Genomic DNA, 24,482 nt, shown 5'->3' with positions numbered 1-24,482 from the left:
GTGGAACTGCTCTCTCCACTCAGTAGGTGGAACTGCTCTCTCCACTCAGTAGGTGGAACTGCCCTCTCCACTCAGTAGGTCGAACTGCCCTCTCCACTCAGTAGGTCGAACTGCCCTCTCCACTCAGTAGGTCGAACTGCCCTCTCCACTCAGTAGGTCGAACTGCCCTCTCCACTCAGTAGGTCGAACTGCCCTCTCCACTCAGTAGGTCGAACTGCCCTCTCCACTCAGTAGGTCGAACTGCCCTCTCCACTCAGTAGGTGGAGCTGCCCTCTCCACTCAGTAGGTGGAGCTGCCCTCTCCACTCAGTAGGTGGAGCTGCCCTCTCCACTCAGTAGGTGGAGCTGCCCTCTCCACTCAGTAGGTGGAGCTGCCCTCTCCACTCAGTAGGTGGAGCTGCCCTCTCCACTCAGTAGGTGGAGCTGCCCTCTCCACTCAGTAGGTGGAGCTGCCCTCTCCACTCAGTAGGTGGAGCTGCCCTCTCCACTCAGTAGGTGGAGCTGCCCTCTCCACTCAGTAGGTGGAGCTGCCCTCTCCACTCAGTAGGTGGAGCTGCCCTCTCCACTCAGTAGGTGGAGCTGCCCTCTCCACTCAGTAGGTGGAGCTGCCCTCTCCACTCAGTAGGTGGAGCTGCCCTCTCCACTCAGTAGGTGGAGCTGCCCTCTCCACTCAGTAGGTGGAGCTGCCCTCTCCACTCAGTAGGTGGAGCTGCCCTCTCCACTCAGTAGGTGGAGCTGCCCTCTCCACTCAGTAGGTGGAGCTGCCCTCTCCACTCAGTAGGTGGAGCTGCCCTCTCCACTCAGTAGGTGGAGCTGCCCTCTCCACTCAGTAGGTGGAGCTGCCCTCTCCACTCAGTAGGTGGAGCTGCCCTCTCCACTCAGTAGGTGGAGCTGCCCTCTCCACTCAGTAGGTGGAGCTGCCCTCTCCACTCAGTAGGTGGAGCTGCCCTCTCCACTCAGTAGGTGGGCTGCTCTCTCCACTCAGTAGGTGGGCTGCTCTCTCCACTCAGTAGGTGGGCTGCTCTCTCCACTCAGTAGGTGGAACTGCTCTCTCCACTCAGTAGGTGGAACTGCTCTCTCCACTCAGTAGGTGGAACTGCTCTCTCCACTCAGTAGGTGGAACTGCTCTCTCCACTCAGTAGGTGGAACTGCTCTCTCCACTCAGTAGGTGGAACTGCTCTCTCCACTCAGTAGGTGGAACTGCTCTCTCCACTCAGTAGGTGGAACTGCTCTCTCCACTCAGTAGGTGGGCTGCTCTCTCCACTCAGTAGGTGGGCTGCTCTCTCCACTCAGTAGGTGGGCTGCTCTCTCCACTCAGTAGGTGGGCTGCTCTCTCCACTCAGTAGGTGGGCTGCTCTCTCCACTCAGTAGGTGGGCTGCTCTCTCCACTCAGTAGGTGGGCTGCTCTCTCCACTCAGTAGGTGGGCTGCTCTCTCCACTCAGTAGGTGGGCTGCTCTCTCCACTCAGTAGGTGAGCTGCTCTCTCCACTCAGTAGGTGGGCTGCTCTCTCCACTCAGTAGGTGGGCTGCTCTCTCCACTCAGTAGGTGGGCTGCTCTCTCCCCTCAGTATGTGGGCTGCTCTCTCCCCTCAGTATGTGGGCTGCTCTCTCCCCTCAGTATGTGGGCTGCTCTCTCCCCTCAGTATGTGGGCTGCTCTCTCCCCTCAGTATGTGGGTTGCTCTCTCCACTCAGTAGGTGGGCTGCTCTCTCCACTCAGTAGGTGGGCTGCTCTCTCCACTCAGTAGGTGGGCTGCTCTCTCCACTCAGTAGGTGGGCTGCTCTCTCCACTCAGTAGGTGGGTTGCTCTCTCCACTCAGTAGGTGGGCTGCTCTCTCCACTCAGTATGTGGGCTGCTCTCTCCACTCAGTATGTGGGCTGCTCTCTCCACTCAGTATGTGGGCTGCTCTCTCCACTCAGTATGTGGGCTGCTCTCTCCACTCAGTATGTGGGCTGCTCTCTCCACTCAGTATGTGGGCTGCTCTCTCCACTCAGTATGTGGGCTGCTCTCTCCACTCAGTATGTGGACTGCTGTGTGTTGTCTTCTCTACTGTGCTCTGTGCCTCCGTTGCTTCCCGACATGATCCCTTTCAGGCCTTTATCTCTGGCTGGGGGGTGGGGTTGAGAGAGAGCGCCAGCCCCACCCGTGCCGCTCCAGTTTCATCTGTGTCCTGGCGTCGGGAGAGGCGATCGGTTCCGTCTGACTTTTGTATTAAAACCTCAGTTGCTATCAGATCCCCAGGTGATCTGGGCATGACAAATTAAACACTGTATGGCAGCGCTATTAGAGATTGCACCCTGATGGTTTTTCTGGAGGGGTGGGGGGGTTGTGGAAATGCTTTGTGTGAAGACAGCAACACATAAGGGAAGGCGTCCGCAAATTCAAGTACACACACACTTGTGCATGCACTCGCACACTCAAATATATGAAGCACACTACTTACTAACACATGCTACTTTCATTGTTTGGGTGCTTCACAATGGGGTTAATAGGATTTTCATGTAATAAAGCATCTACCCCCCCCCCCCCCATACCAGAGCCTTTCTGAGAGCCTTTCCTCTTCTTCAGCGCCTTCTGCAGGATCTCCTTCATGGTCACCTTCAGGCTGTCCACTGGGATGAGAGAGAAACCATGGACAGCATTTCTGTAGGAAAAAAAACAGGAGAGAGCGAGAGAGAGGGACGGAAGGGGAGAAAGAGAGAGAGAGAGAGAGAGAGAGAGAGAGAGAGACAGCGAGAGAGAGACGGAGGGGGAGAGAAAGAGAGAGACAGACAGCGAGGCGGAGGGGGAGAGAGAGAGAGAGAGACAGACAGCGAGACGGAGAGGGAGAGAGAGAGACAGCGAGATGGAGGGAGAGAGAGAGAGACAGCGAGATGGAGGGAGAGAGAGAGAGACGGAGGGGGAGAGAGAGAGAGTGACAGAGAGAGAGCGAGAGAGCGAGAGAGAGAGAGAGAGAGAGAGAGAGAGAGAGAGAGAGAGAGAGAGAGAGAGAGAGAGAGAGAGAGATAGGGACCGAGGGAGAGAGACGAAGGGGGACAGAGACGGAGGGGGACAGAGAGAGGGAGAGAGAGGGACAGAGAGAGAAAGAGAGGGACAGAGAGACAGGGACAGAGAGACAGAGAGAGAGAGAGACGGAGGGGGAGAGAAAGAGAGATATTAGTTATATAAGTGCAGAAATAATACATCTGCAGACACAGTGACAACAAAGCGCCCGTCTCAGCAGAAGTGAAACAAATATCAGTAGGCTCTCTCTCCAGTTGACTCGGGGACACAAACACCTGATTCGTTATCCTAAAAGCGTCACGTCGCATTTATCGGATTGTTAGGGCCAATAGCACACTTATTTACTACCACCGCTTGGAACACTTCATTTTAGGCACTTTCAAAAGATAGGAGCGCTATTTATGATGCCATTAAAGCAGGCGAGTGGGAAGCGGTCTCACAAAACAGTTTAGTCAAAAGAAAGCCCTTGTTCTATTGGATAAGGGCTCCGCAGATTTGTTTTTTCCGCTATCCATCAATCATGCAGATGCCGTGTCATAACCCAATTACACATGAGGGTATGACGTCATAACAATCACAGTAGTAAATTCAGGAAGGTTAACCTGCTACTGTTCTGAGTGAATTGGAATGCGTCACCTCCCTAAAAGTAAATGATGATGTGGAAAACGATGCGAAGGAAGGATTTAAAGTAGTATAAAGTCAGCATAAAACAAGTGCACAAAGTTAGACCGACAAAATGGAACACGGAAAACTAGACAACATTAAGGCTCCCGAGTGGCGCAGCGGTCTCAGTGCTAGAGGCGTCACTGCAGACGCTGGTTCGATCCTGGTCTGTATCACAACCGGTTGTTATTGGGAGTCTCATAGGGCGGAGCACAATTGGCCCAGCGTTGTTCGGGTTTGGCCAGGGTAGGCCGTCATTGTAAATAAGAATGTGTTATGTATTTTATACATTTTTCTCTCCCCAATTTTGTGGTATCCAATTGGTAGTTACAGTCTTGTCCCATCGCTGCAACTCCCATACGGACTCGGGCGAAGGTCGAGAGCCGTGCGTCCTCCGAAACACGACCCCGCCAAGCCGCACTGCTTCTTGACACAATGCCTGCTTAAACCGGGAGCCAGCCGCACCAATGTGTCGGACAAAACACCGGACACCTGGCGACCATGCGCCCGACACGCCACAGCGTGAATGCGCCCGGCCCGCCACAGGAGTCGCTAGAGCGCGATGGGAAAAGCACATCCCGGCCGGCCAAACCCTCCCCTAAACCGGACAACGCTGGGCCAATTGTGTGCTGCCCCATGGGTTGCTGGGTCTGCGGCCAGCTGCGACAGAGCCTGGACTTGAACCAAGATCTCTAGTGGCACAGCTAGCACTGCGATGCAATGCCTTAGACCATTGCACCACTCGGGAGGCCATAATAATGTGTTCTTAACTTGCCTAGTTAAACAAAGGTTATATAAATAAAACAGTCCTCCGTCCTGGTTTCAGTCAGGTCTACACAGAACAGTCCATACACCCAGCTTTCAGTCAGGTCTAGACAGAACAGTCCATACACCCAGCTTTCAGTCAGGTCTGGACGTAACAGTCCACCTGCCCAGGTTTCAGTCAGGTCTGGACAGAACAGTCCATCCACCCTGGATTCAGTCAGGTCTGGAGAGAATTGTCCTATGTCCTGGTTTCTGTCAGGTCTAGACAGAATAGTCCATCCGCCCAGGTTTCAGACAGAACAGTCCATCCGTCCTGGATTCAGTCAGGTCTGGAAAGAATTGTCCTCCGTCCTGGTTTCAGTCAGGTCTGGAAAGAACAGTCCTCCGTCCTGGTTTCAGTCAGGTCTGGAAAGAACAGTCCTCCATCATGGTTTCAGTCAGGTCTTCAGTCAGGTCTGGAAAGAACAGTCCTCCAACCATGATGGAGGACTGTTCTTTCCAGACCTGACTGAAACCAGGACGGAGGACTGTTCTTTCCAGACCTGACTGAAACCAGGACGGAGGACAATTCTTTCCAGACCTGACTGAATCCAGGACGGATGTACTGTTCTGTCTGAAACCTGGGCGGATGGACTATTCTGTCTAGACCTGACAGAAACCAGGACATAGGACAATTCTCTCCAGACCTGACTGAATCCAGTCCTCCGTCCTGGTTTCAGTCAGGTCTGGAAAGAACAGTCCCCTGTTCTTGTTTCAGTCAGGTCTGGAGAGAATTGTCCTCCGTCCTGGTTTCAGTCAGGTCTGGAGAGAACAGTCCATCCACCCAGGTTTCAGTCAGGTCTGGAGAGAATTGTCCTCCGTCCTGGTTTCAGTCAGGTCTAGAGCGAACAGTCCTCCGTCCTGGTTTCAGTCAGGTCTGGAAGGAACAGTCCCCTGTTCTGGTTTCAGTCAGGTCTGGACAGAACGGTCTAGACAGAACAGTCCATCCGTCCTGGTCACAGTCAGGTCTGGATAGAACAGTCCATCCGCCCTGGATTCAGTCAGGTCTGGATAGAACAGTCCCCTGCTATCTGCCTGGGCCTGTCCTCTTCCTAAGGTTGAGCCTTCCAACTGCAGCAACTGGCTGGCTGGCCTTGGTTGTGTGGTCAGAGGTCTTCTTGCTGACCACAGACCAGCTTTCAGGTCAGTCTGGGAGTCTCCCCTTCACACCTTGTCCCTCTTTCTTCCCCCCTTGTCCATGTCATCTTAATTATTGTGATTTAAAAAATAAATGTAAAAAACTCGATTGATACATATGGTCCTTGACGTACCTCACCCTAGCAGGGATGGGGCCAGGCCCAGAGTGGTGCATACTGAACCCTCACAGCACCATGTACTGAGACAAGAGACATATTCCTATTCACGCCACCCCCCCCCCCCTTCCTGAAGTGTACAACCATTCATTCCCTTCACACTCTATAGATAGGGCTGAGCATCCCTCACACTGCTTTACTGCTCAACCAGGGCAATGATCCAGAGCCAAGCTTGAAGCTTGGGTTTAGCCTAGCCACCAGATGAAGCGACTAAAGGGCCCAGCTAGCCTAGCCACCAGACGTAGCGCTTAAAGGGCCCAGCTAGCCTAGCCACCAGACGTAGCGCTTAAAGGGCCCAGCTAGCCTAGCCACCAGACGTAGCGCTTAAAGGGCCCAGCTAGCCTAGCCAGCCAAGCCACCTGACGAAGCGTTTAAAGGACCCAGCTAGCCTAGCCACCAGATGAAGTGCTTAAAGGGCCCAGCTAGCCTAGCCACCAGACGTAGCGCTTAAAGGGCCCAGCTAGCCTAGCCACCAGACGAAGCGCTTAAAGGGCCCATCCAGCCTAGCCTAGCCACCAGACGAAGCGCTTAAAGTGCCCAGCTAGCCTAGCCACCAGATCAAATCAAATTTTACTTGTCACATGCGCCAAATATGGAGCGCTTACAGAGCCCAGCTAGCCTAGCCTAGCCACAACTAACATGGGGTGAACAGCTGCAGCGATTGTTATCAATCCAATAGCATAGGCAGTGAGACAGACCTGCACAGCAGCTCCGACTTTGTTTACATAAAACAACACTTTGCTCATTGTTTTACTACAGAAATACTGCACCAAACACCTTTTTAGACGTAAAATGTATCAACTAAAACATCCTCAGCAAAAACATCAATAAATTACAGATTATTATCTTATCTTAGATTAGATTAGATTAATTCTGGGTATTGTAAAAAGTGAAATCGGCTCATGGGGTACAAACATCATTAACCAAATGCTTACTCAGTCAGGAAACACACTTCCAAGACTGAAATCTCGTATTTCTAATGAGCAACAGAAAAACAGACATGCCAATCAGCGTGTTCTGTGGCTCTTTAAAATGTCCAGCTAGTCTAGCCATCAGACGGAGCGCTTAAAGAGGCCCTATGGGGGAATCAGTGGATAAAGAGCAGGCTTTTTGGGCCCAGGCCAAATGGTAATATACAGGAGTGCAGGTCTGTAAAGCAGAACCAGGGGGGCTCTGTGATTTAGGCTATAACACACACACACACACATATATTTACCAACACACACACTTTAACACTTGTATACACAAACAAGGACCCAGGAAGACGCACACACAGCCTGAATCTCTGGCCATCATTGAGTGCCAACTTCTCCCTGGCAGAGGCAGCCTCTCCAAACCCGATTAGCAATTAAAATGAATAGGAGCTCCTTAAAAAGCTCTCTCCGATAAATTAACACAACAAACTGATTAGAGTACAGTCCCTGGGCACAACACAGGGAAAAAATGCTTTAACTGGAGGCAAACTGCTCTAACTGGAGGCAAACTGCTCTAACTGGGGGCAAACTGCTCTAACTGGGGGCAAACTGCTCTAACTGGGGGCAAACTGCTCTAACTGGGGGCAAACTGCTCTAACTGGAGGCAAACTGCTCTAATTGGAGGCAAACTGCTCTAATTGGGGGCAAACTGCTCTAACTGGGGGCAAACTGCTCTAACTGGGGGCAAACTGCTCTAACTGGGGGCAAACTGCTCTAACTGGGGGAAAACTGCTCTAACTGGAGGCAAACTGCTCTAACTGGGGGCAAACTGCTCTAACTGGAGGCAAACTGCTCTAACTGGGGGCAAACTGCTCTAACTGGAGGCAAACTGCTCTAACTGGGGGCAAACTGCTCTAACTGGGGACAAACTGCTCTAACTGGGGACAAACTGCTCTAACTGGGGGCAAACTGCTCTAACTGGAGGCAAACTGCTCTAACTGGGTGCAAACTGCTCTAACTGGGGACAAACTGCTCTAACTGGGGGCAAACTGCTCTAACTGGGGGCAAACTGCTCTAACTGGAGGCAAACTGCTCTAACTGGGGGCAAACTGCTCTAACTGGGGGCGCCGGGGGAGATGGCAGCCGTTTTACAGGCTCTCAACCAATTGTGCTAATGTGTGTTTTTTCGCGTTATTTGTAAATTATTTTGTGCATAATATTTCTGCCACCATCTCTTATGACATAAAATAGCTTCTGGATATCAGGACAGCGATTACTCACCCCGTACTGGACAAAGATTTTTTTCTTTAACGAGTCGGACACGCAGGATTTACTTCAGATACCCGACAAGGCCCTCATCCCCGTCATTCGCAGGAGAAAGAGATGGAGATGTCGGGGAAGTAGTTGGGGGTGCCTTGTAAGGATCCGACAGTGAGTTGGTAATCTGCCTCTACCATCAGTCCTATTAGCCAACGTACAATCATTGGATAACAAAATAGACGAGCTACGATCACGTATATCCTACCAACAGGACATTAAAAACTGTCATATCTTATGTTTCACAGAGTCTTGGCTGATCAACGACATCGGGGTTTACGCTGCATCAGCAAGATAGAACAGCTGCCTCCGGTAAAACAAGGGGTGGCGGTCTGTGTATATTTGTAAACAACAGCTGGTGCACGAAATCAAATATTAAGGAAGTCTCGAGGTAATGCTCGCCTGAGGTAGAGTATTTCATGATAAGCTGTAGACCACACCATCTACCAAAAGTGTTTTCATCTATATTTTACTAACTGCAGCTCTTTGTTAAGTGTTGCAGTTATTTCAGTCGCTGTAGTAGCTGAAGTGTATAGTGTTGAGTCATCCGCATACATAGACACTCTGGCTTTGCTCAAAGTCAGCGGCATGTCGTTAGTAAAAATTGAAAAAAGGGGCCTAAACAGCTACCCTGGGGAATTCCTGATTCTAACTGGATTATATTTGAGAGGCTTCCATTAAAGAACACCCTCTGTGTTCTGTTAGACAGGTAACTCTTTATCCACATTATAGCAGGGGGTGTAAAGCCATAACACATACGTTTCTCCAGCAGCAGACTATGATCGATAATGTCAAAAGCTGCATTGAAGTCTAACAAGACAGCCCCCACAATCATTTCATCATCAATTTCTCTCAGCCAATCATCAGTCATTTGTGTAAGTGCTGTGCTTGTGTGGTGTGCTTGTCACAAGGCCGCGGGGCCAGACGGATTACCAGGACGTCTACTCCGAGCACGCGCTGACCAACTGGCAAGTATCTTCACTGACATTTTCAACCTGTCCCTGACTGAGTCTGTAGTACCAACATAGTCCCTGTGCCCAAGAACACTAAGGTAACCTGCCTAAATGACTACAGACCCGTAGCACTAACGTCTGTAGCCATGAAGTGCTTTGAAAGACTGGTCATGGCTCACATCAGCACCATTATCCCAGAAAGCCTAGACCCACTCCAATTTGCATAGCGCCCCAGCAGATCCACAGATTATGCAATCTCTATTTCACTCCACACTGCCCTTTCCCACCTGAACAAAAGGAACACCAACGTGAGAATGCTATTCATTGACAATAGCTCAGCGTTCAACACCACAGTGCCTTCAAAGCTCATCACTAAGCTAAGGACACTGGAACTAAACCCCTCCCTCCGCAACTGGATCCTAGACTTCCTGACGGCCGCCCCCCAGGTGGTAAGGGTAGGTAACAACATCACCAACAAACTATCATGGTCCAAACACACCAAGACAGTCGTGAAGAGGGCCCGACAAAACCTATTCCCCCTCAAAAGTTGGCACAAGTCCTCATATCCTCAAAAAGTTCTACAGCTGTACCCTTGAGAGCATCCTAACTGGTTGCATCACTGCCTGGTATGGCAACTGCTCGGCTTTCAACCGCAAGGCACTAGAGAGGGTAGTGCATACGCCCAGTACATCACTGGTGCCAAGCTTCCTGCTATCCAGGACCTCTATACCTATAAGGCATTACATGGGCTTGCTCCTACCAATCTCTCCGATTTGGTCCTGCCGTACATACCTACACGTACGCTACAGTCATAAGACACAGGCCTCCTTATTGTCCCTTGAATTTCTAAGCAAACTGCTGGAGGCAGGGTTTTCTCCTATAGAGCTGCATTTTTATGGAATGGTCTGCCAATCAATGTGAGAGACGCAGACTTGGTCTCGACCTTTAACTCTTTATTGAAGACTCATCTCTTCAGTAGGTCCTACAATTGAAGGGGGGGGGGGGTAAACTGCTCCAGCTGGGAGGTAAATTGCTCCAACTGGGGGGTAAACTGCTCCAACTGGGGGGTAAACTGCTCCAACTGGGGGGTAAACTGCTCCAACTGGGGGGTAAACTGCTCCAACTGGGGGTAAACTGTTCCAACTGGGGGTAAACTGTTCCAACTGGGGGTAAACTGTTCCAACTGGGGGTAAACTGTTCTAACTGAGGGTAAACTGTTCTAACTGAGGGCAAGGAAAACAACAAAAAACAAGATCGTTGATGGAACAATCAGAGAAAGTTGAGGGCAGATCTGAAAATGCCTATTGACATCAGTATGGTTGAGAATGAGGAGGCTAGAGCTAATCTTGGATTGGTTAATCTCGATTTCAAAACATCCATTCAAAGTTTATAGAAGTTTTCAAAGGCAAGTTCGATGCTATCGTCTTTAACAGTTCATGAAGGGCTGACCAAAATTCTCCACAAACCAAAGCAAATCACTCCTTCCACATAAAATCACTCCTTCCACAGCCTTTAATAAATACCTGAAATTGATTCCAAAGAACCAAGAGAGACGTTTTCCATGTACTTGACAGCGGAAAAGATGACCACATGTCGGGCTGAGGTTGTGTCACTTCAGCTGGCTTAATACTCACAGAGATTAACATCTCCTAGACCCACTCTCACACAGATATATCCTAGACCCACTCTCACACAGAGATTAACATCTCCTAGACCCACTCTCACACAGAGATTAACATCTCCTAGACCCACTCTCACACAGAGATTAACATCTCCTAGACCCACTCTCACACAGAGATTAACATCTCCTAGACCCACTCTCACACAGAGATTAACATCTCCTAGACCCACTCTCACACAGAGATTAAAATACAACAACGCATCTAAACATCAATGTCAAAGCATTTCGCCTGACAATTCAGTAACAAAATCTACCTTGATAACTAAGGCCTGATATAACCATGTCATACTTATTGCCTAGCCAATTCATTTATTCAATTCAATAAACAAAGTGTTCCTCAGGAGGAGGGAGAGAAAAGGGAGACTGGTTTCCAGACAGGGTCCTCTGCCAAAAAGGAAACCGAGTCAGAGTTGAAAAATTTAGAGCGTAATACAACGTACAACACAAGTTTACAGCTTGACATCTGGATTTGAATCATTGCGATTGCTGTGATGAATATTCAGGGAAAATAAAGGGTGGTGGGAGAGGAGGAGGAGGAGACTTGGTGATGGGGAGGTGGTTGTTCCCTTTCCTGGATTTGCGACTGACGAAATACACATTTCTCATTGGTTAGGAGGGTTATTTATTATTTTTTTTGTATTGGCTTTCACTTTTTCATTTTGGCAATGCTTTCAGAATTCTTAGGCCTTTACACTTTTCCTCTGCTGAAAAAGGGAGGCTAAGAGGGAAAAAAAATTAAAAAGGTATGTGAAAGTGAAAAGCTTTTGAAATTGAAAACGGCCTATAATTATACGCTGGAGGAAATGCATAATCAGAATCTGATTGCTGGTTTTAATCAGACTGTCATTATGGACTGGTTATCGGACGGACAAAACCTTTTATTCGGACGCTGCTTACAAATTGCTTGACAAATGGTCTTATGAGAAAAATACATATTGGATAAATATGTCCAACCGGGTTAACAGCATTTCATCGTCACCATGTATGTGGCTCTTGGTTATGGGGCATAATAACTGTGTGTGTGTGTGTGTCTGTGTGTGTGTGTGTGTGTGTCCAAATGTTTTTGTGTGCACAATCAATCAGTGAAGGTTTGACAGGTGGAATCTAGAGATCAACTGTATTACAAAGACTGGCTAAAATCTCATATTGTTGTGTTGTTTAACAGTTAATATGGAGGCCACATGTTCCCTTATAATGCTCCCTTCGCCAGCAGTATGCTTTGCTCCAAGAAAAGCACCATGTGAATTGCATGCTGTTTGAGTGGAAATAGACCCTAAAAGGATTGCCTTGTACTGTTTTCCTTCCCCCTTAACAATCTTTACTCAGTCTCAAGATAAAAAGTAGGTGTTGAAATCTATGGATGTCACAAATCTAGGGATGGAAACAGTTGAATATTTTTTTTAATTTTTTTTAAGTACATCCACGTCATTAGCAGCCGGAGAGTAGTTGTTGTTGGGGGTTAACTTCCTTGCTCAAGGGCAGAACGGCACATATTCTACTTTTGCCGGCTTTGGGATTCGAATCTGCGACCTTTCAGTTACTGACCCAACTCTCTTAACCGCAAGGCTACACGCCCTGAACCCAGAACCCTAGCGTTGCTAGCGCCATGCACTCCCAACTGAGCCACAGGAAGGACTATGTTATGGTTGCTTTATAGGACTTACATTCGGACAAAGAGGGACTGCTTGGCGGCCAGGCCGGGGGACGAGTACTTCTCGACCAGGGCCAGAGTGCTGAAACCAAACTTGTGGATGGGCTCATTGGAGTCCAAAGGGGGGAAGTCCGTGTCCACCTCCCCGTCATCCTCTGCTATGTGGAGGCAGTACGCATTCACGTTCTCACTGGAGGAGAGAGAAAAAAAAAACAGGGGGGAGAGAGAGAGGAAGGATAGGAGAGAGAGGCAGAGGGTTGGGAGAGAAAGAGGGAGGATAGGAAAGAAAGAGAAACAGAGAAAGATAGAGACAGAGGAGAGAACGAAAAGCAGGATATGAGAAGGAGGTAGGAAGGACAGAAACAGGGAGGATGAGAAGGAGGTAGGAAGGACAGAAACAGGGAGGATGAGAGGGAGGTAGGAAGGACAGAAACAGGGAGGATGAGAGGGAGGTAGGAGGGACAGAAACAGGGAGGATGAGAGGGAGGTAGGAGGGACAGAAACCGGGAGGATGAGAGAAAAAGGGAGTGACAATATTTAATATTTATTACATCAGTGAATAAAGAATAGATCTGCTAGCAAAGTGACCGTGAAGCCAAACTCTGTTAAAGTGAAATGGAGTTCAGTGCATGCATGCATTTGTGTATGTACTTTTGTGTGTGTGTGTGTGTGTGTGTGTGTGTGTGTGTGTGTGCGTGCGCGCACTTTAAAACAGTCCGCGCAATCCTGTCAGCAACACTGTCCATAACCTCTCTCTCTGCGAGCATCTCAGTGCTAGAGGCGTCACTAGAGACCCTGGTTCGAACCCAGGCTGTATCTCAACTGGCCGTGATTGGGAGTATCATAAGGTGGTGCACAATTGGCCCAGCGGCGTCCAGGTTTGGCCGGTGTAGGCTGTCATTGTAAATAAACATTTGTTCTTAACTGACTTGCCTGGTTAAATAAATGTAAAAAAAAAAATGTTATAAAAAACAAAACAATAGAGTCCACACCCCCTAGTCCCTTCTCTCCGCCCCACTCCACCCCCTAGTCCCCTCTCTCCGCCCCACTCCACCCCCTAGTCCCCTCTCTCAGCCCCACTCCACCCCCTAGCCCCACTCCACCCCCTAGTCCCCTCTCTCAGCCCCACTCCACCCCCTAGTCCCCTCTCTCCGCCCCACTCCACCCCCTAGTCCCCTCTCTCCGCCCCACTCCACCCCCTAGTCCCCTCTCTCCGCCCCACTCCACCCCCTAGTCCCCTCTCTCCGCCCCACTCCCTAGTCCCCTCTCTCCGCCCCACTCCACCACCTAGTCCCTTCTCTCCGCCCCACTCCACCCCCTAGTCCCCTCTCTCCGCCCCACTCCACCCCCTAGTCCCCTCTCTCCGCCCCACTCCACCCCCTAGTCCCCTCTCTCAGCCCCACTCCACCCCCTAGTCCCCTCTCTCCGCCCCACTCCACCCCCTAGTCCCCTCTCTCCGCCCCACTCCACCCCCTAGTCCCCTCTCTCCGCCCCACTCCACCCCCTAGTCCCCTCTCTCCGCCCCACTCCACCCCCTAGTCCCCTCTCTCCACCCACTCCCTAGTCCCCTCTCTCCGCCCCACTCCACCACCTAGTCCCCTCTCTCCGCCCCACTCCACCACCTAGTCCCCTCTCTCCACCCCACCCCCTAGTCCACTCTCTCCGCCCCACCCCACCCCCTAGTCCCTTCTCTTTCCACCCCCACCCCACCCCCTCTCTTTCCACCCCCCCCTAAAGAGTACCCTCTCTTTCCACCCCCACCCCCTAGTCCCCTATCTCCGCCCCCCACCCCCTAGTCCCCTCTCATTCCGCCCCCACCCCCTAAAGAGTACCCTCTCTCCGCACCCACCCCCTAAAGAGCACCCTCTCTCCGCACCCACCCCCGAGTCCCCTCTCTGCCACCACCCCCTAAAGAGTCCCCACACTCTGCCCTACCCCAACCCCCTGAAGCACCGTCTTGGCATCCATTCACGGTTTCCATGAAAACCATACAGAGGGGCTACGACCGACCCCAGCTTTGGAAAGTAACAATGACAGACACTGAACAAAACAAACAGCGACACGATTTACGCCGTCGGGGCAATTAAAAGAGAGGGTAATTAAAATGGAGACAACAGAGAGGGGCTTGTTCTAGTGGGGTGTATAGAATAGAACAACTTGGGGGTCTGGGAATGCAGAGAGCTCTGTGTGTATCCCTCCAAAAGCCTTTCTTCCATCACTTCAGAATCAGACTCACCAAGTACATTTACACATACTCAGAATGTTACCTGGTGATATGGTGCTGCTAGTGGTAGACAACATACTCAGAATGTTACCTGGTGATATGGTGCTGCTAGTGATAGACAACATACTCAGAATGTTACCTGGTGATATGGTGATGCTAGTGATAGACAACATACTCATAATGTTACCTGGTGATATGGTGCTGCTAGACAACATACTCAGAATGTTACCTGGTGGTATGGTCTGCTAGTGTTAGACAACATACTCAGAATGTTACCTGGTGATATGGTGCTGCTAGACAACATACTCAGAATGTTACCTGGTGGTATGGTCTGCTAGTGTTAGACAACATACTCAGAATGTTACCTGGTGGTATGGTGATGCTAGTGATAGACAACATACTCAGAATGTTACCTGGTGATATGGTGATGCTAGTGATAGACAACATACTCATAATGTTACCTAGTGATATGGTCTGCTAGACAACATACTCAGAATGTTACCTGGTGATATGGTGCTGTTAGTGATAGACAACATACTCAGAATGTTACCTGGTGATATGGTGCTGTTAGTGATAGACAACATACTCAGAATGTTACCTGGTGATATGGTGCTGTTAGTGATAGACAACATACTCAGAATGTTACCTGGTGATATGGTGCTGCTAGTGATAGACAACATACTCAGAATGTTACCTGGTGATATGGTGCTGCTAGTGATAGACAACATACTCAGAATGTTACCTGGTGATATGGTGCTGTTAGTGATAGACAACATACTCAGAATGTTACCTGGTGATATGGTGCTGCTAGTGATAGACACCATACTCAGAATGTTACCTGGTGATATGGTGATGCTAGTGATAGACAACATACTCAGAATGTTACCTGGTGATATGGTGCTGCTAGACAACATACTCAGAATGTTACCTGGTGATATGGTGCTGTTAGTGATAGACAACATACTCAGAATGTTACCTGGTGATATGGTGCTGTTAGTGATAGACAACATACTCAGAATGTTACCTGGTGATATGGTGCTGCTAGTGATAGACAACATACTCAGAATGTTACCTGGTGATATGGTGCTGCTAGTGATAGACAACATACTCAGAATGTTACCTGGTGATATGGTGCTGATAGTGATAGACAACATACTCAGAATGTTACCTGGTGATATGGTGCTGCTAGTGATAGACAACATACTCAGAATGTTACCTGGTGATATGGTGCTGTTAGTGATAGACAACATACTCAGAATGTTACCTGGTGATATGGTGCTGATAGTGATAGACAACATACTCAGAATGTTACCTGGTGATATGGTGCTGCTAGTGATAGACAACATACTCAGAATGTTACCTGGTGATATGGTGCTGTTAGTGATAGACAACATACTCAGAATGTTACCTGGTGATATGGTGCTGTTAGTGATAGACAACATACTCAGAATGTTACCTGGTGATATGGTGCTGCTAGTGATAGACAACATACTCAGAATGTTACCTGGTGATATGGTGCTGCTAGTGATAGACAACATACTCAGAATGTTACCTGGTGATATGGTGCTGTTAGTGATAGACAACATACTCAGAATGTTACCTGGTGATATGGTGCTGTTAGTGATAGACAACATACTCAGAATGTTACCTGGTGATATGGTGCTGCTAGTGATAGACAACATACTCAGAATGTTACCTGGTGATATGGTGCTGCTAGTGATAGACAACATACTCAGAATGTTACCTGGTGATATGGTGCTGTTAGTGATAGACAACATACTCAGAATGTTACCTGGTGATATGGTGCTGCTAGACAACATACTCAGAATGTTACCTGGTGATATGGTGCTGTTAGTGATAGACAACATACTCAGAATGTTACCTGGTGATATGGTGCTGTTAGTAATAGATAACATACTCAGAATGTTACCTGGTGATATGGTGCTGCTAGTGATAGATAACATACTCAGAATGTTACCTGGTGATATGGTGCTGTTAGTGATAGACAACATACTCAGAATGTTACCTGGTGATATGGTGCTGCTAGTGATAGACAACATTTAGAGTTTCATTCCAAAACACTATATATCCATTTTCAAATGTTGATGAATTAGCTTTTATTGTTTAAGGAAATTATGAAAGAGATTGGTGTGCTTTTTCACTATCTAATCATGGAATGGGGTTGTTCAATGACAGACGTGTATTTGTTTAAAATCTATCACTTGATAGTTTTATTTCAGAGACAAATAATTATGTATTTTTGCTATATATCCACCTCACTCTCAGAAAAATAAGTGTACTGCTAGGTTTCACACAGTCAACTGGAACAAATAACTACATATTTAATAGAGAACTGTACAAATGATACATTTATGATATCAATATTAAAACAATGTTTAAAAAAACAATAATTCAATATAGTAATATGAGATCTGTATGTAAAACATGAGATTTTTGTCATTTAGCAGATGCTCATCCTGTGAGCCAGTCTGGTGGTGCTGGTCCTAACAGTCAAGACATCCTGTCAGCCAGTCTGGTGGTGCTGGTCCTAACAGTAAAGACATCCTGTCAGCCAGTCTGGTGGTGCTGGTCCTAACAGTAAAGACATCCTGTCAGCCAGTCTGGTGGTGCTGGTCCTAACAGTAAAGACATCCTGTCAGCCAGCCTGGTGGTGCTGGTCCTAACAGTAAAGACATCCTGTCAGCCAGTCTGGTGGTGCTGGTCCTAACAGTAAAGACATCCTGTCAACCAGCCTGGTGGTGCTGGTCCTAACAGTAAAGACATGCTGTCAGCCAGTCTGGTGGTGCTGGTCCTTAACAGTAAAGACATCCTGTCAGCCAGTCTGGTGGTGCTGGTCCTAACAGTAAAGACATCCTGTCAACCAGCCTGGTGGTGCTGGTCCTAACAGCAAAGACATCCTGTCAGCCAGCCTGGTGGTGCTGGTCCTAACAGTAAAGACATCCTGTCAGCCAGCCTGGTGGTGCTGGTCCTAACAGTAAAGACATCCTGTCAGCCAGTCTGGTGGTGCTGGTCCTAACAGTAAAGACATCCTGTCAACCAGCCTGGTGGTGCTGGTCCTAACAGCAAAGACATCCTGTCAGCCAGTCTGGTGGTGCTGGTCCTAACAGTAAAGACATCCTGTCAGCCAGCCTGGTGGTGCTGGTCCTAACAGTAAAGACATCCTGTCAGCCAGTCTGGTGGTGCTGGTCCTAACAGTAAAGACATCCTGTCAGCCAGCCTGGTGGTGCTGGTCCTTAACAGTAAAGACATCCTGTCAGCCAGCCTGGTGGTGCTGGTCCTAACAGTAAAGACATCCTGTCAGCCAGCCTGGTGGTGCTGGTCCTAACAGTAAAGACATCCTATCAGCCAGCCTGGTGGTGCTGGTCCTAACAGTAAAGACATCCTGTCAGCCAGCCTGGTGGTGCTGGTCCTAACAGTAAAGACATCCTGTCAGCCAGTCTGGTGGTGCTGGTCCTTAACAGTAAAGACATCCTGTCAACCAGTCTGGTGGTGCTGGTCCTTAACAGTAAAGACATCCTGTCAGCCAGTCTGGTGGTGCTGGTCCTAACAGTAAAGACATCCTGTCAGCCAGCCTGGTGGTGCTGGTCCTAACAGTAAAGACATCCTGTCAGCCAGCCTGGTGGTGCTGGTCCTTAACAGTAAAGACATCCTGTCAGCCAGCCTGGTGGTGCTGGTCCTAACAGTAAAGACATCCTGCCAGCCAGCCTGGTGGTGCTGGTCCTAACAGTAAAGACATCCTGTCAACCAGTCTGGTGGTGCTGGTCCTAACAGTAAAGACATCCTGTGAGCCAGTCTGGTGGTGCTGGTCCTTAACAGTAAAGACATCCTGTCAGCCAGCCTGGTGGTGCTGGTCCTAACAGTAAAGACATCCTGTCAGCCAGTCTGGTGGTGCTGGTCCTTAACAGTAAAGACATCCTGTCAGCCAGCCTGGTGGTGCTGGTCCTTAACAGTCAAGACATCCTGTCAGCCAGTCTGGTGGTGCTGGTCCTAACAGTAAAGACATCCTGTCAACCAGCCTGGTGGTGCTGGTCCTAACAGTAAAGACATCCTGTGAGCCAGTCTGGTGGTGCTGGTCCTAACAGTAAAGACATCCTGTCAGCCAGCCTGGTGGTGCTGGTCCTAACAGTAAAGACATCCTGTCAACCAGTCTGGTGGTGCTGGTCCTAACAGTAAAGACATCCTGTCAACCAGCCTGGTGGTGCTGGTCCTTAACAGTAAAGACATCCTGTCAGCCAGCCTGGTGGTGCTGGTCCTAACAGTAAAATACATCCTGTCAACCAGTCTGTCACCCAGACAGACAGAGAGACAGAAAGAGAGAGCAGGTGGAGCGAGGGAGGCAGGGAGGGAGAGAGGGTGGAGGAGAGAGAGGGCAATAGAGAGGGTGGGGAGACAGGGTGGGACGTAGAGAGAGAGATGAAAGAGATGTGGGGAGACGGGAAAATTGCAAACCCACCCGACAAGTCAGTTTCCCCACCAAACACCGACTGTACCACAATTATCCCTGTACCGCTTTCCCTCTGTCTTTTCTCTCGCTCCTCCCACCTCTTTCAGTCACTCTCACAACACATTGTCTCGTCTGGTTCCCTGTCGTACACACACTCACTGTTTCCCGAAAGACAAGAGAATAAAGACAAGCATCCCTCGAGCCACAAGTCACAAGTACAGTTCTAGAGATTAGAAGGTAAGTACAGAAATACAAAACTTTAAAACAGACTGGATATTCTATTTGCGACCATCTAGTCTCAAGGGCCTTTGTGCTCCGCCTACATTCGGAGAAACACATCTTCCACTAATAGCGCTCTTCATGAACGTGGCGTATTGATTCACACAAGCTTAACAAACAAACAAGCTTTTATCATTTACCAGTTTTGTAAAACAACAATCACTCCACCTCATCCCTTCAGTCTTTCTTTATTCTGCAATTTGGTGGTGGTGATGGGGGGGGTCAAAGGTCATGTCATTTCCACAGAAGGGAGGGGTGATTGTACCCTCTATCTGTACCTCTTCGATCCTTCTCATCTCCACTCCTCCCTTCTTCTTCTCTGTATGTGACAGGGCCCTCCAGGGGACCAAGGGCTCATTTGATACCTTCTTTTAAATATCAAACACTTTTGCATTGGAATGGCCAGCATGTCAATTTCATGTAGACGTGCCAAGTTAATGAAGGACTTTCTAATTTGCACCCAATATAAAGAGCGACTTGGTCTTTTTTTTTTTCTTCTAATATGAATATTTAATTAAGAATCCCTCCAAAAGAACACTGGCGTAGCGAGCGAATAACGCCTTGTAACCACTCAGCACTCTCAGGGTTCATCTACGCACTGCATCTCAGCACCTAGAGCTCTCCACTGTCTCCAGCCTTCATCAGATCCGTTACCATAGTGGCCCAGGGCTCTTCCCTAGGGACAAGAACTGCTTTAGGTGGGGGGGGGGGGGGGGGGGGTTCAAAGGTCATGTCATTTGTACAGAAAGGAGGGGTGAGTGTACCCCCTATCATCCTTGATCTGTACCTCTTCTCTCCTTTTCATCTCCTCTCGTCCCTTCCTCTTCGCTGTGTGTGGCAGGGCCCTCCAGGGGACGAAAGGCTCATTGCTATGCCACTCATGTCCCACCTCAACCTCCCAACTGTCCACATTGGGCTTTGTGCTGGCTGGCTGGGTGTTTTGTTGTTGTTTTGTTACACCCCCCCCCCCCCCCCCCTCTCTTCTTATGCATTCTTTCTCTGTCCCCCCTCCCCTCCAAACAGTATCCACTTTCAGACTGGCTATCTAATAAATCCTGATGTTGTGCCACGGACCGAGGAGTTGCATTCTTCCACTGTTGATTGTGTGAACCGTGGAGACTATTCAAGAAGGTGGCGTCAAATAAACAAGGGGAAAAATCTTAGTGTTATGATGATGAGACTGACGCTGGCGATCGATAGGGGAACACATTAGACCGGATATCATAGACAGATGATTATCCGAAAGAAAGTATTTTCTGTTCAAATCAGGGTTGGGGTCAATTCCATTTTAAATTCAGTGAATTCAGCAAGTAAAACCGAAATGACAATATTCCTCAATCTTTTGGAATTTCAGTTTCTGCGCTGACCCCAACCCTGGCTCAAATACATCCACTAGTTCGTATTGTTATTATATTGTCATTTTTGTGTTTGTATTGTCGTAAATGATTTTGGTGTATTTATGTTTGAGTGGTCACTACTTCCCACAAGTCTAAAACCATTGAATTGCTGGAAGCATAGGCTAGGGCAGGGGTCCCCAACCTTTTCCACCATTAGAGATACTTAAAAAAAAATAAAAACACTATTTGCGAGCTGTAATTTTATTTCAAATAGGCATATACTTCTCTACCATGCTACTCTTTCCTGAGGCCTTGGTGTACAAGAGACATGTTTTCTTTTAATATACCTTGTCAAATAATGGACAATAAAAAACTAAGAGGCCCCATAAAATTATATTTTGTATTTTCAGGAATTCTGTTTTCTCGGTTTTATTTTTTCCAGGTTTGGGTTTTTTGTTCAAAAAAATTTGACTCTCAATATTACAATTATTCATAGAGAAACAATTCAAATTTATGTTCTGAGTCCATGTCAATGCCTAAATCACATCAGAAGACCAATTTTGGGGGTGTATTTAGAAAGAGGAACGTGTCGTTCTAGCGATGTTTCTGTTAGGCCGACCGCTGCAGCACACGTCATGGCAGAATTTGCAAAACAATGGCCACCTAATCCATACAAATATTCATGATGTCTTTCTGTCAGGTAAGTCTACTTTGGAGTTAATATTTAATTGAGAAGGTTTTGGGGAAAGTCTCTGTCTACCCATAAGATGGTCATCATTACTAGCATCGATAGACAAGTGTGCACCCCTAGAGGCTAGAGGGAGATCTACCTGTTGGAAACCCCTGGTCTAGAAGGAGATCTACCTGATGGAAACCCCTGGGCTAGAGGGAGATCTACCTGTTGGAAACCCCTGGGCTAGAAGGAGATCTACCTGATGGAAACCCCTGGGCTAGAGGGAGATCTACCTGTTGGAAACCCCTGGTCTAGAAGGATATCTACCTGATGGAAACCCCTGGGCTAGAAGGAGATCTACCTGATGGAAACCACTGGGCTAGAGGGAGATCTACCTGTTGGAAACCCCTGGTCTAGAAGGAGATCTACCTGATGGAAACCCCTGGGCTAGAAGGAGATCTCCCTGTTGGAAACCCCTGGGCTAGAAGGAGATCTACCTGTTGGAAACCCCTGGGCTAGAAGGAGATCTACCTGATGGAAACCCCTGGGCTAGAGGGAGATCTACCTGTTGGAAACCCCTGGTCTAGAAGGAGATCTACCTGATGGAAACCCCTGGGCTAGAAGGAGATCTACCTGATGGAAACCACTGGGCTAGAGGGAGATCTACCTGTTGGAAACCCCTGGTCTAGAAGGAGATCTACCTGATGGAAACCCCTGGGCTAGAAGGAGATCTCCCTGTTGGAAACCCCTGGGCTAGAAGGAGATCTACCTGTTGGAAACCCCTGGGCTAGAAGGAGATCTACCTGATGGAAACCCCTGGGCTAGAGGGAGATCTACCTGTTGGAAACCCCTGGTCTAGAAGGAGATCTACTTGATGGAAACCCCTGGGCTAGAGGGAGATCTACCTGTGGGAAACCCCTGGTCTAGAAGGAGATCTACCTGATGGAAACCCCTGGGCTAGAAGGAGATCTACCTGATGGAAACCCCTGGGCTAGAAGGAGATCTACCTGTTGGAAACCCATGGGCTAGAAGGAGTTTACACCATAGTTCTTATGTCAGTAATTTATATTCAAATCAGAGAAAGATAGTGAACAAGTGCACACTTTGGGGGGGGAAGGATAGATAATTGGGACAGGCCATACTGTCAATGGACACTCACTTGAGTTTGGGTTCGCGGCCCTCGCTGGTGTACTGCCAGCAGATGAGGCCAATGAGGTCGTGGACCCGAGCGTTGGCGATGGTCACCACCATCATGGGATGCAGTTTCTCCTGTGCAGACTGCATCGAGAGGTAGACGTCAATTTTTTTGGTTGCGGTTGTACCTACGTGGCCCTGCAGGAGAGAAGGGGGGGGGAATACAGGTACATAAAACGTCATATTCACTTATTGGTCAAATTCTAGCTGAGGATATCTGCCTAACTGAAAATAAGTATATTACTGCCATTTAAATGCATGCAAAATGCTGATGTTAAATCTCAGGTTCAAATTGTTGGCCTTGATAATGAAAAGATTCCCCTGACATGAATGCACTGTGGACCAATAAGTTACTCTAAATAATTGCTGGTGGTAAGGTCCTCCAGCCTTTCTTTGGCAGACTACCTTCATTGAATACATTATAGTTGCTTGTGGCTTTTTTTTAAAGACGCAATATAATTTACATTTGTCCTCGTATCAGGAACACAGGGTACATTATAATTCAGCCTCTGTGTGTTTATCGCTCCAAGGGGCTTGATACATGACGTTCTTTAAGTGTCAGGCTAATTTATCTGGCAGAAGATCAGCATAGAAGATATCGCCATAAACATACAGGTGGACATACTGAAGGTGGATTTCTACACAGAACACTAACAAAATAGTGGTAAGCCTGCTGCTTAGTTAAAGCCCAGACCAAGCCTCCGCTGAAAATGTCTATATGATATGATTGGGTAGACTAGCTGAGATAAAGATCAAGAATCCCATATATGCATGTCTGTTAATTCATACGTTGAAGCTCATCTCTTCGGGCAGCCAAGACAAGCCAGTAATTAGAAAGAATACACAGTATAGTGTCCCTCCCATGCCTAGGAATGAGCCGGTTGAACACAATAGCAGAAAGTGTGACATCATAGGGAGTTAGAGCAAGAAAAGGAAGGAAGACAATAGTTAGATCAATTTAATTCAAAAGGAAAATAGCACCCCAGTGCTTGCATGAAATGATGCACAATGACAAATCTACAAGGTAAAACCGTAAGCTGTCAGAAAATGAAAGAGGAGGCTATTTGCGATGCTGAAAACAGGTAGAACTTTGAGGGCCAAGGTGTGAGGAGGACCCAGGGCTGAATTTAATACGCGGTGGCAGCACGGTTCAATAAGCTGAGGCCTGGAAATTAATTTGACCCCAGGAGATTTTTGCCAAGTGTCTGAAGAGGAACAGACAACAAATACAGAGATCTCTTCTAGCAGTTTCTCACAGGATTTTTCCCATCTGAGGAAATGCTTATAACATTTGATCAACCAGTATTTTAAACTGTCCACATTAGTTGACCTACTACCTGTATATCTATATGTGTATCAACTTGTGTATCTATGTTTTGTAAAGGATTAAGCACAATAAAAATGTCGACCTCAACGAGCTACATACAGCTCCTACTATGAGTTACTAGTCCTACTGAAAAGTGATACTGTTGAAATCTGATTTTTGCACAAACGGATCAGACGGTAGGTTTTATACCATTTATTTATCATTTCCACATGCAATCAGAAAGGGAAATCGAGAACAAGTTCTCATTTCCAAATGGTACTTCATTAAATCGGAGCCAGAAATCAGTTCTGCTGGAACAATACATTAGAGGGAAATAGGACGTAATACATTACTGTATTTGGAGAGAAAAAACAACCTCCCTTCAGTGCCAAGCTGCATTCAATAAATTCCACAATTTATTTATTAAATTACTAAAATTATTTTTTGGGGTAAAGGCCTTTCATTAGCTCCTCCACATAATGGGTTTTATGCACGCATCGTGCTTCCCGTTGACAGCGGCAATTTCTTAAATGACGCATTTATAGTTTTTTAATCATGCCAGAAAGCCCGAGTTGCAGGCACTTTTCTACTGACCCGCGAATAATGATGCATCAAGCGTTTCGACTGACTGGAAGTGCCAAATTATAGAGTCATTTGGACCAAAAACGTAATTTTTCCCATCAAAGGGCCCAGATGTTTTCAGAGGC

The 24,482-nt window shown here is 47.9% G+C and overlaps 1 protein-coding gene across 1 annotated transcript in view; it reads right to left on the bottom strand.

Annotated features, from left to right (window-relative positions):
• mapkap1 (MAPK associated protein 1) overlaps positions 1-24,482 on the bottom strand; it is a 104,995-nt gene that overhangs the window by 50,453 nt on the left and 30,060 nt on the right. Inside the window, exons 5-7 of the mRNA XM_038984162.1 lie at positions 22,435-22,607; positions 12,311-12,487; positions 2,533-2,642 (exon numbers count right to left, since the gene is read on the bottom strand). Of these exons, the coding sequence (XP_038840090.1) occupies positions 2,533-2,642; positions 12,311-12,487; positions 22,435-22,607 (460 nt within the window). The remainder of the gene's footprint in view (positions 1-2,532; positions 2,643-12,310; positions 12,488-22,434; positions 22,608-24,482) is intronic.

Source organism: Salvelinus namaycush, unplaced genomic scaffold (assembly GCF_016432855.1).
Source record: "Salvelinus namaycush isolate Seneca unplaced genomic scaffold, SaNama_1.0 Scaffold219, whole genome shotgun sequence".
In the NCBI taxonomy this organism is placed as follows: Eukaryota; Metazoa; Chordata; class Actinopteri; order Salmoniformes; family Salmonidae; genus Salvelinus; species Salvelinus namaycush.
This window is presented reverse-complemented; position numbering and strand designations above follow the sequence as displayed.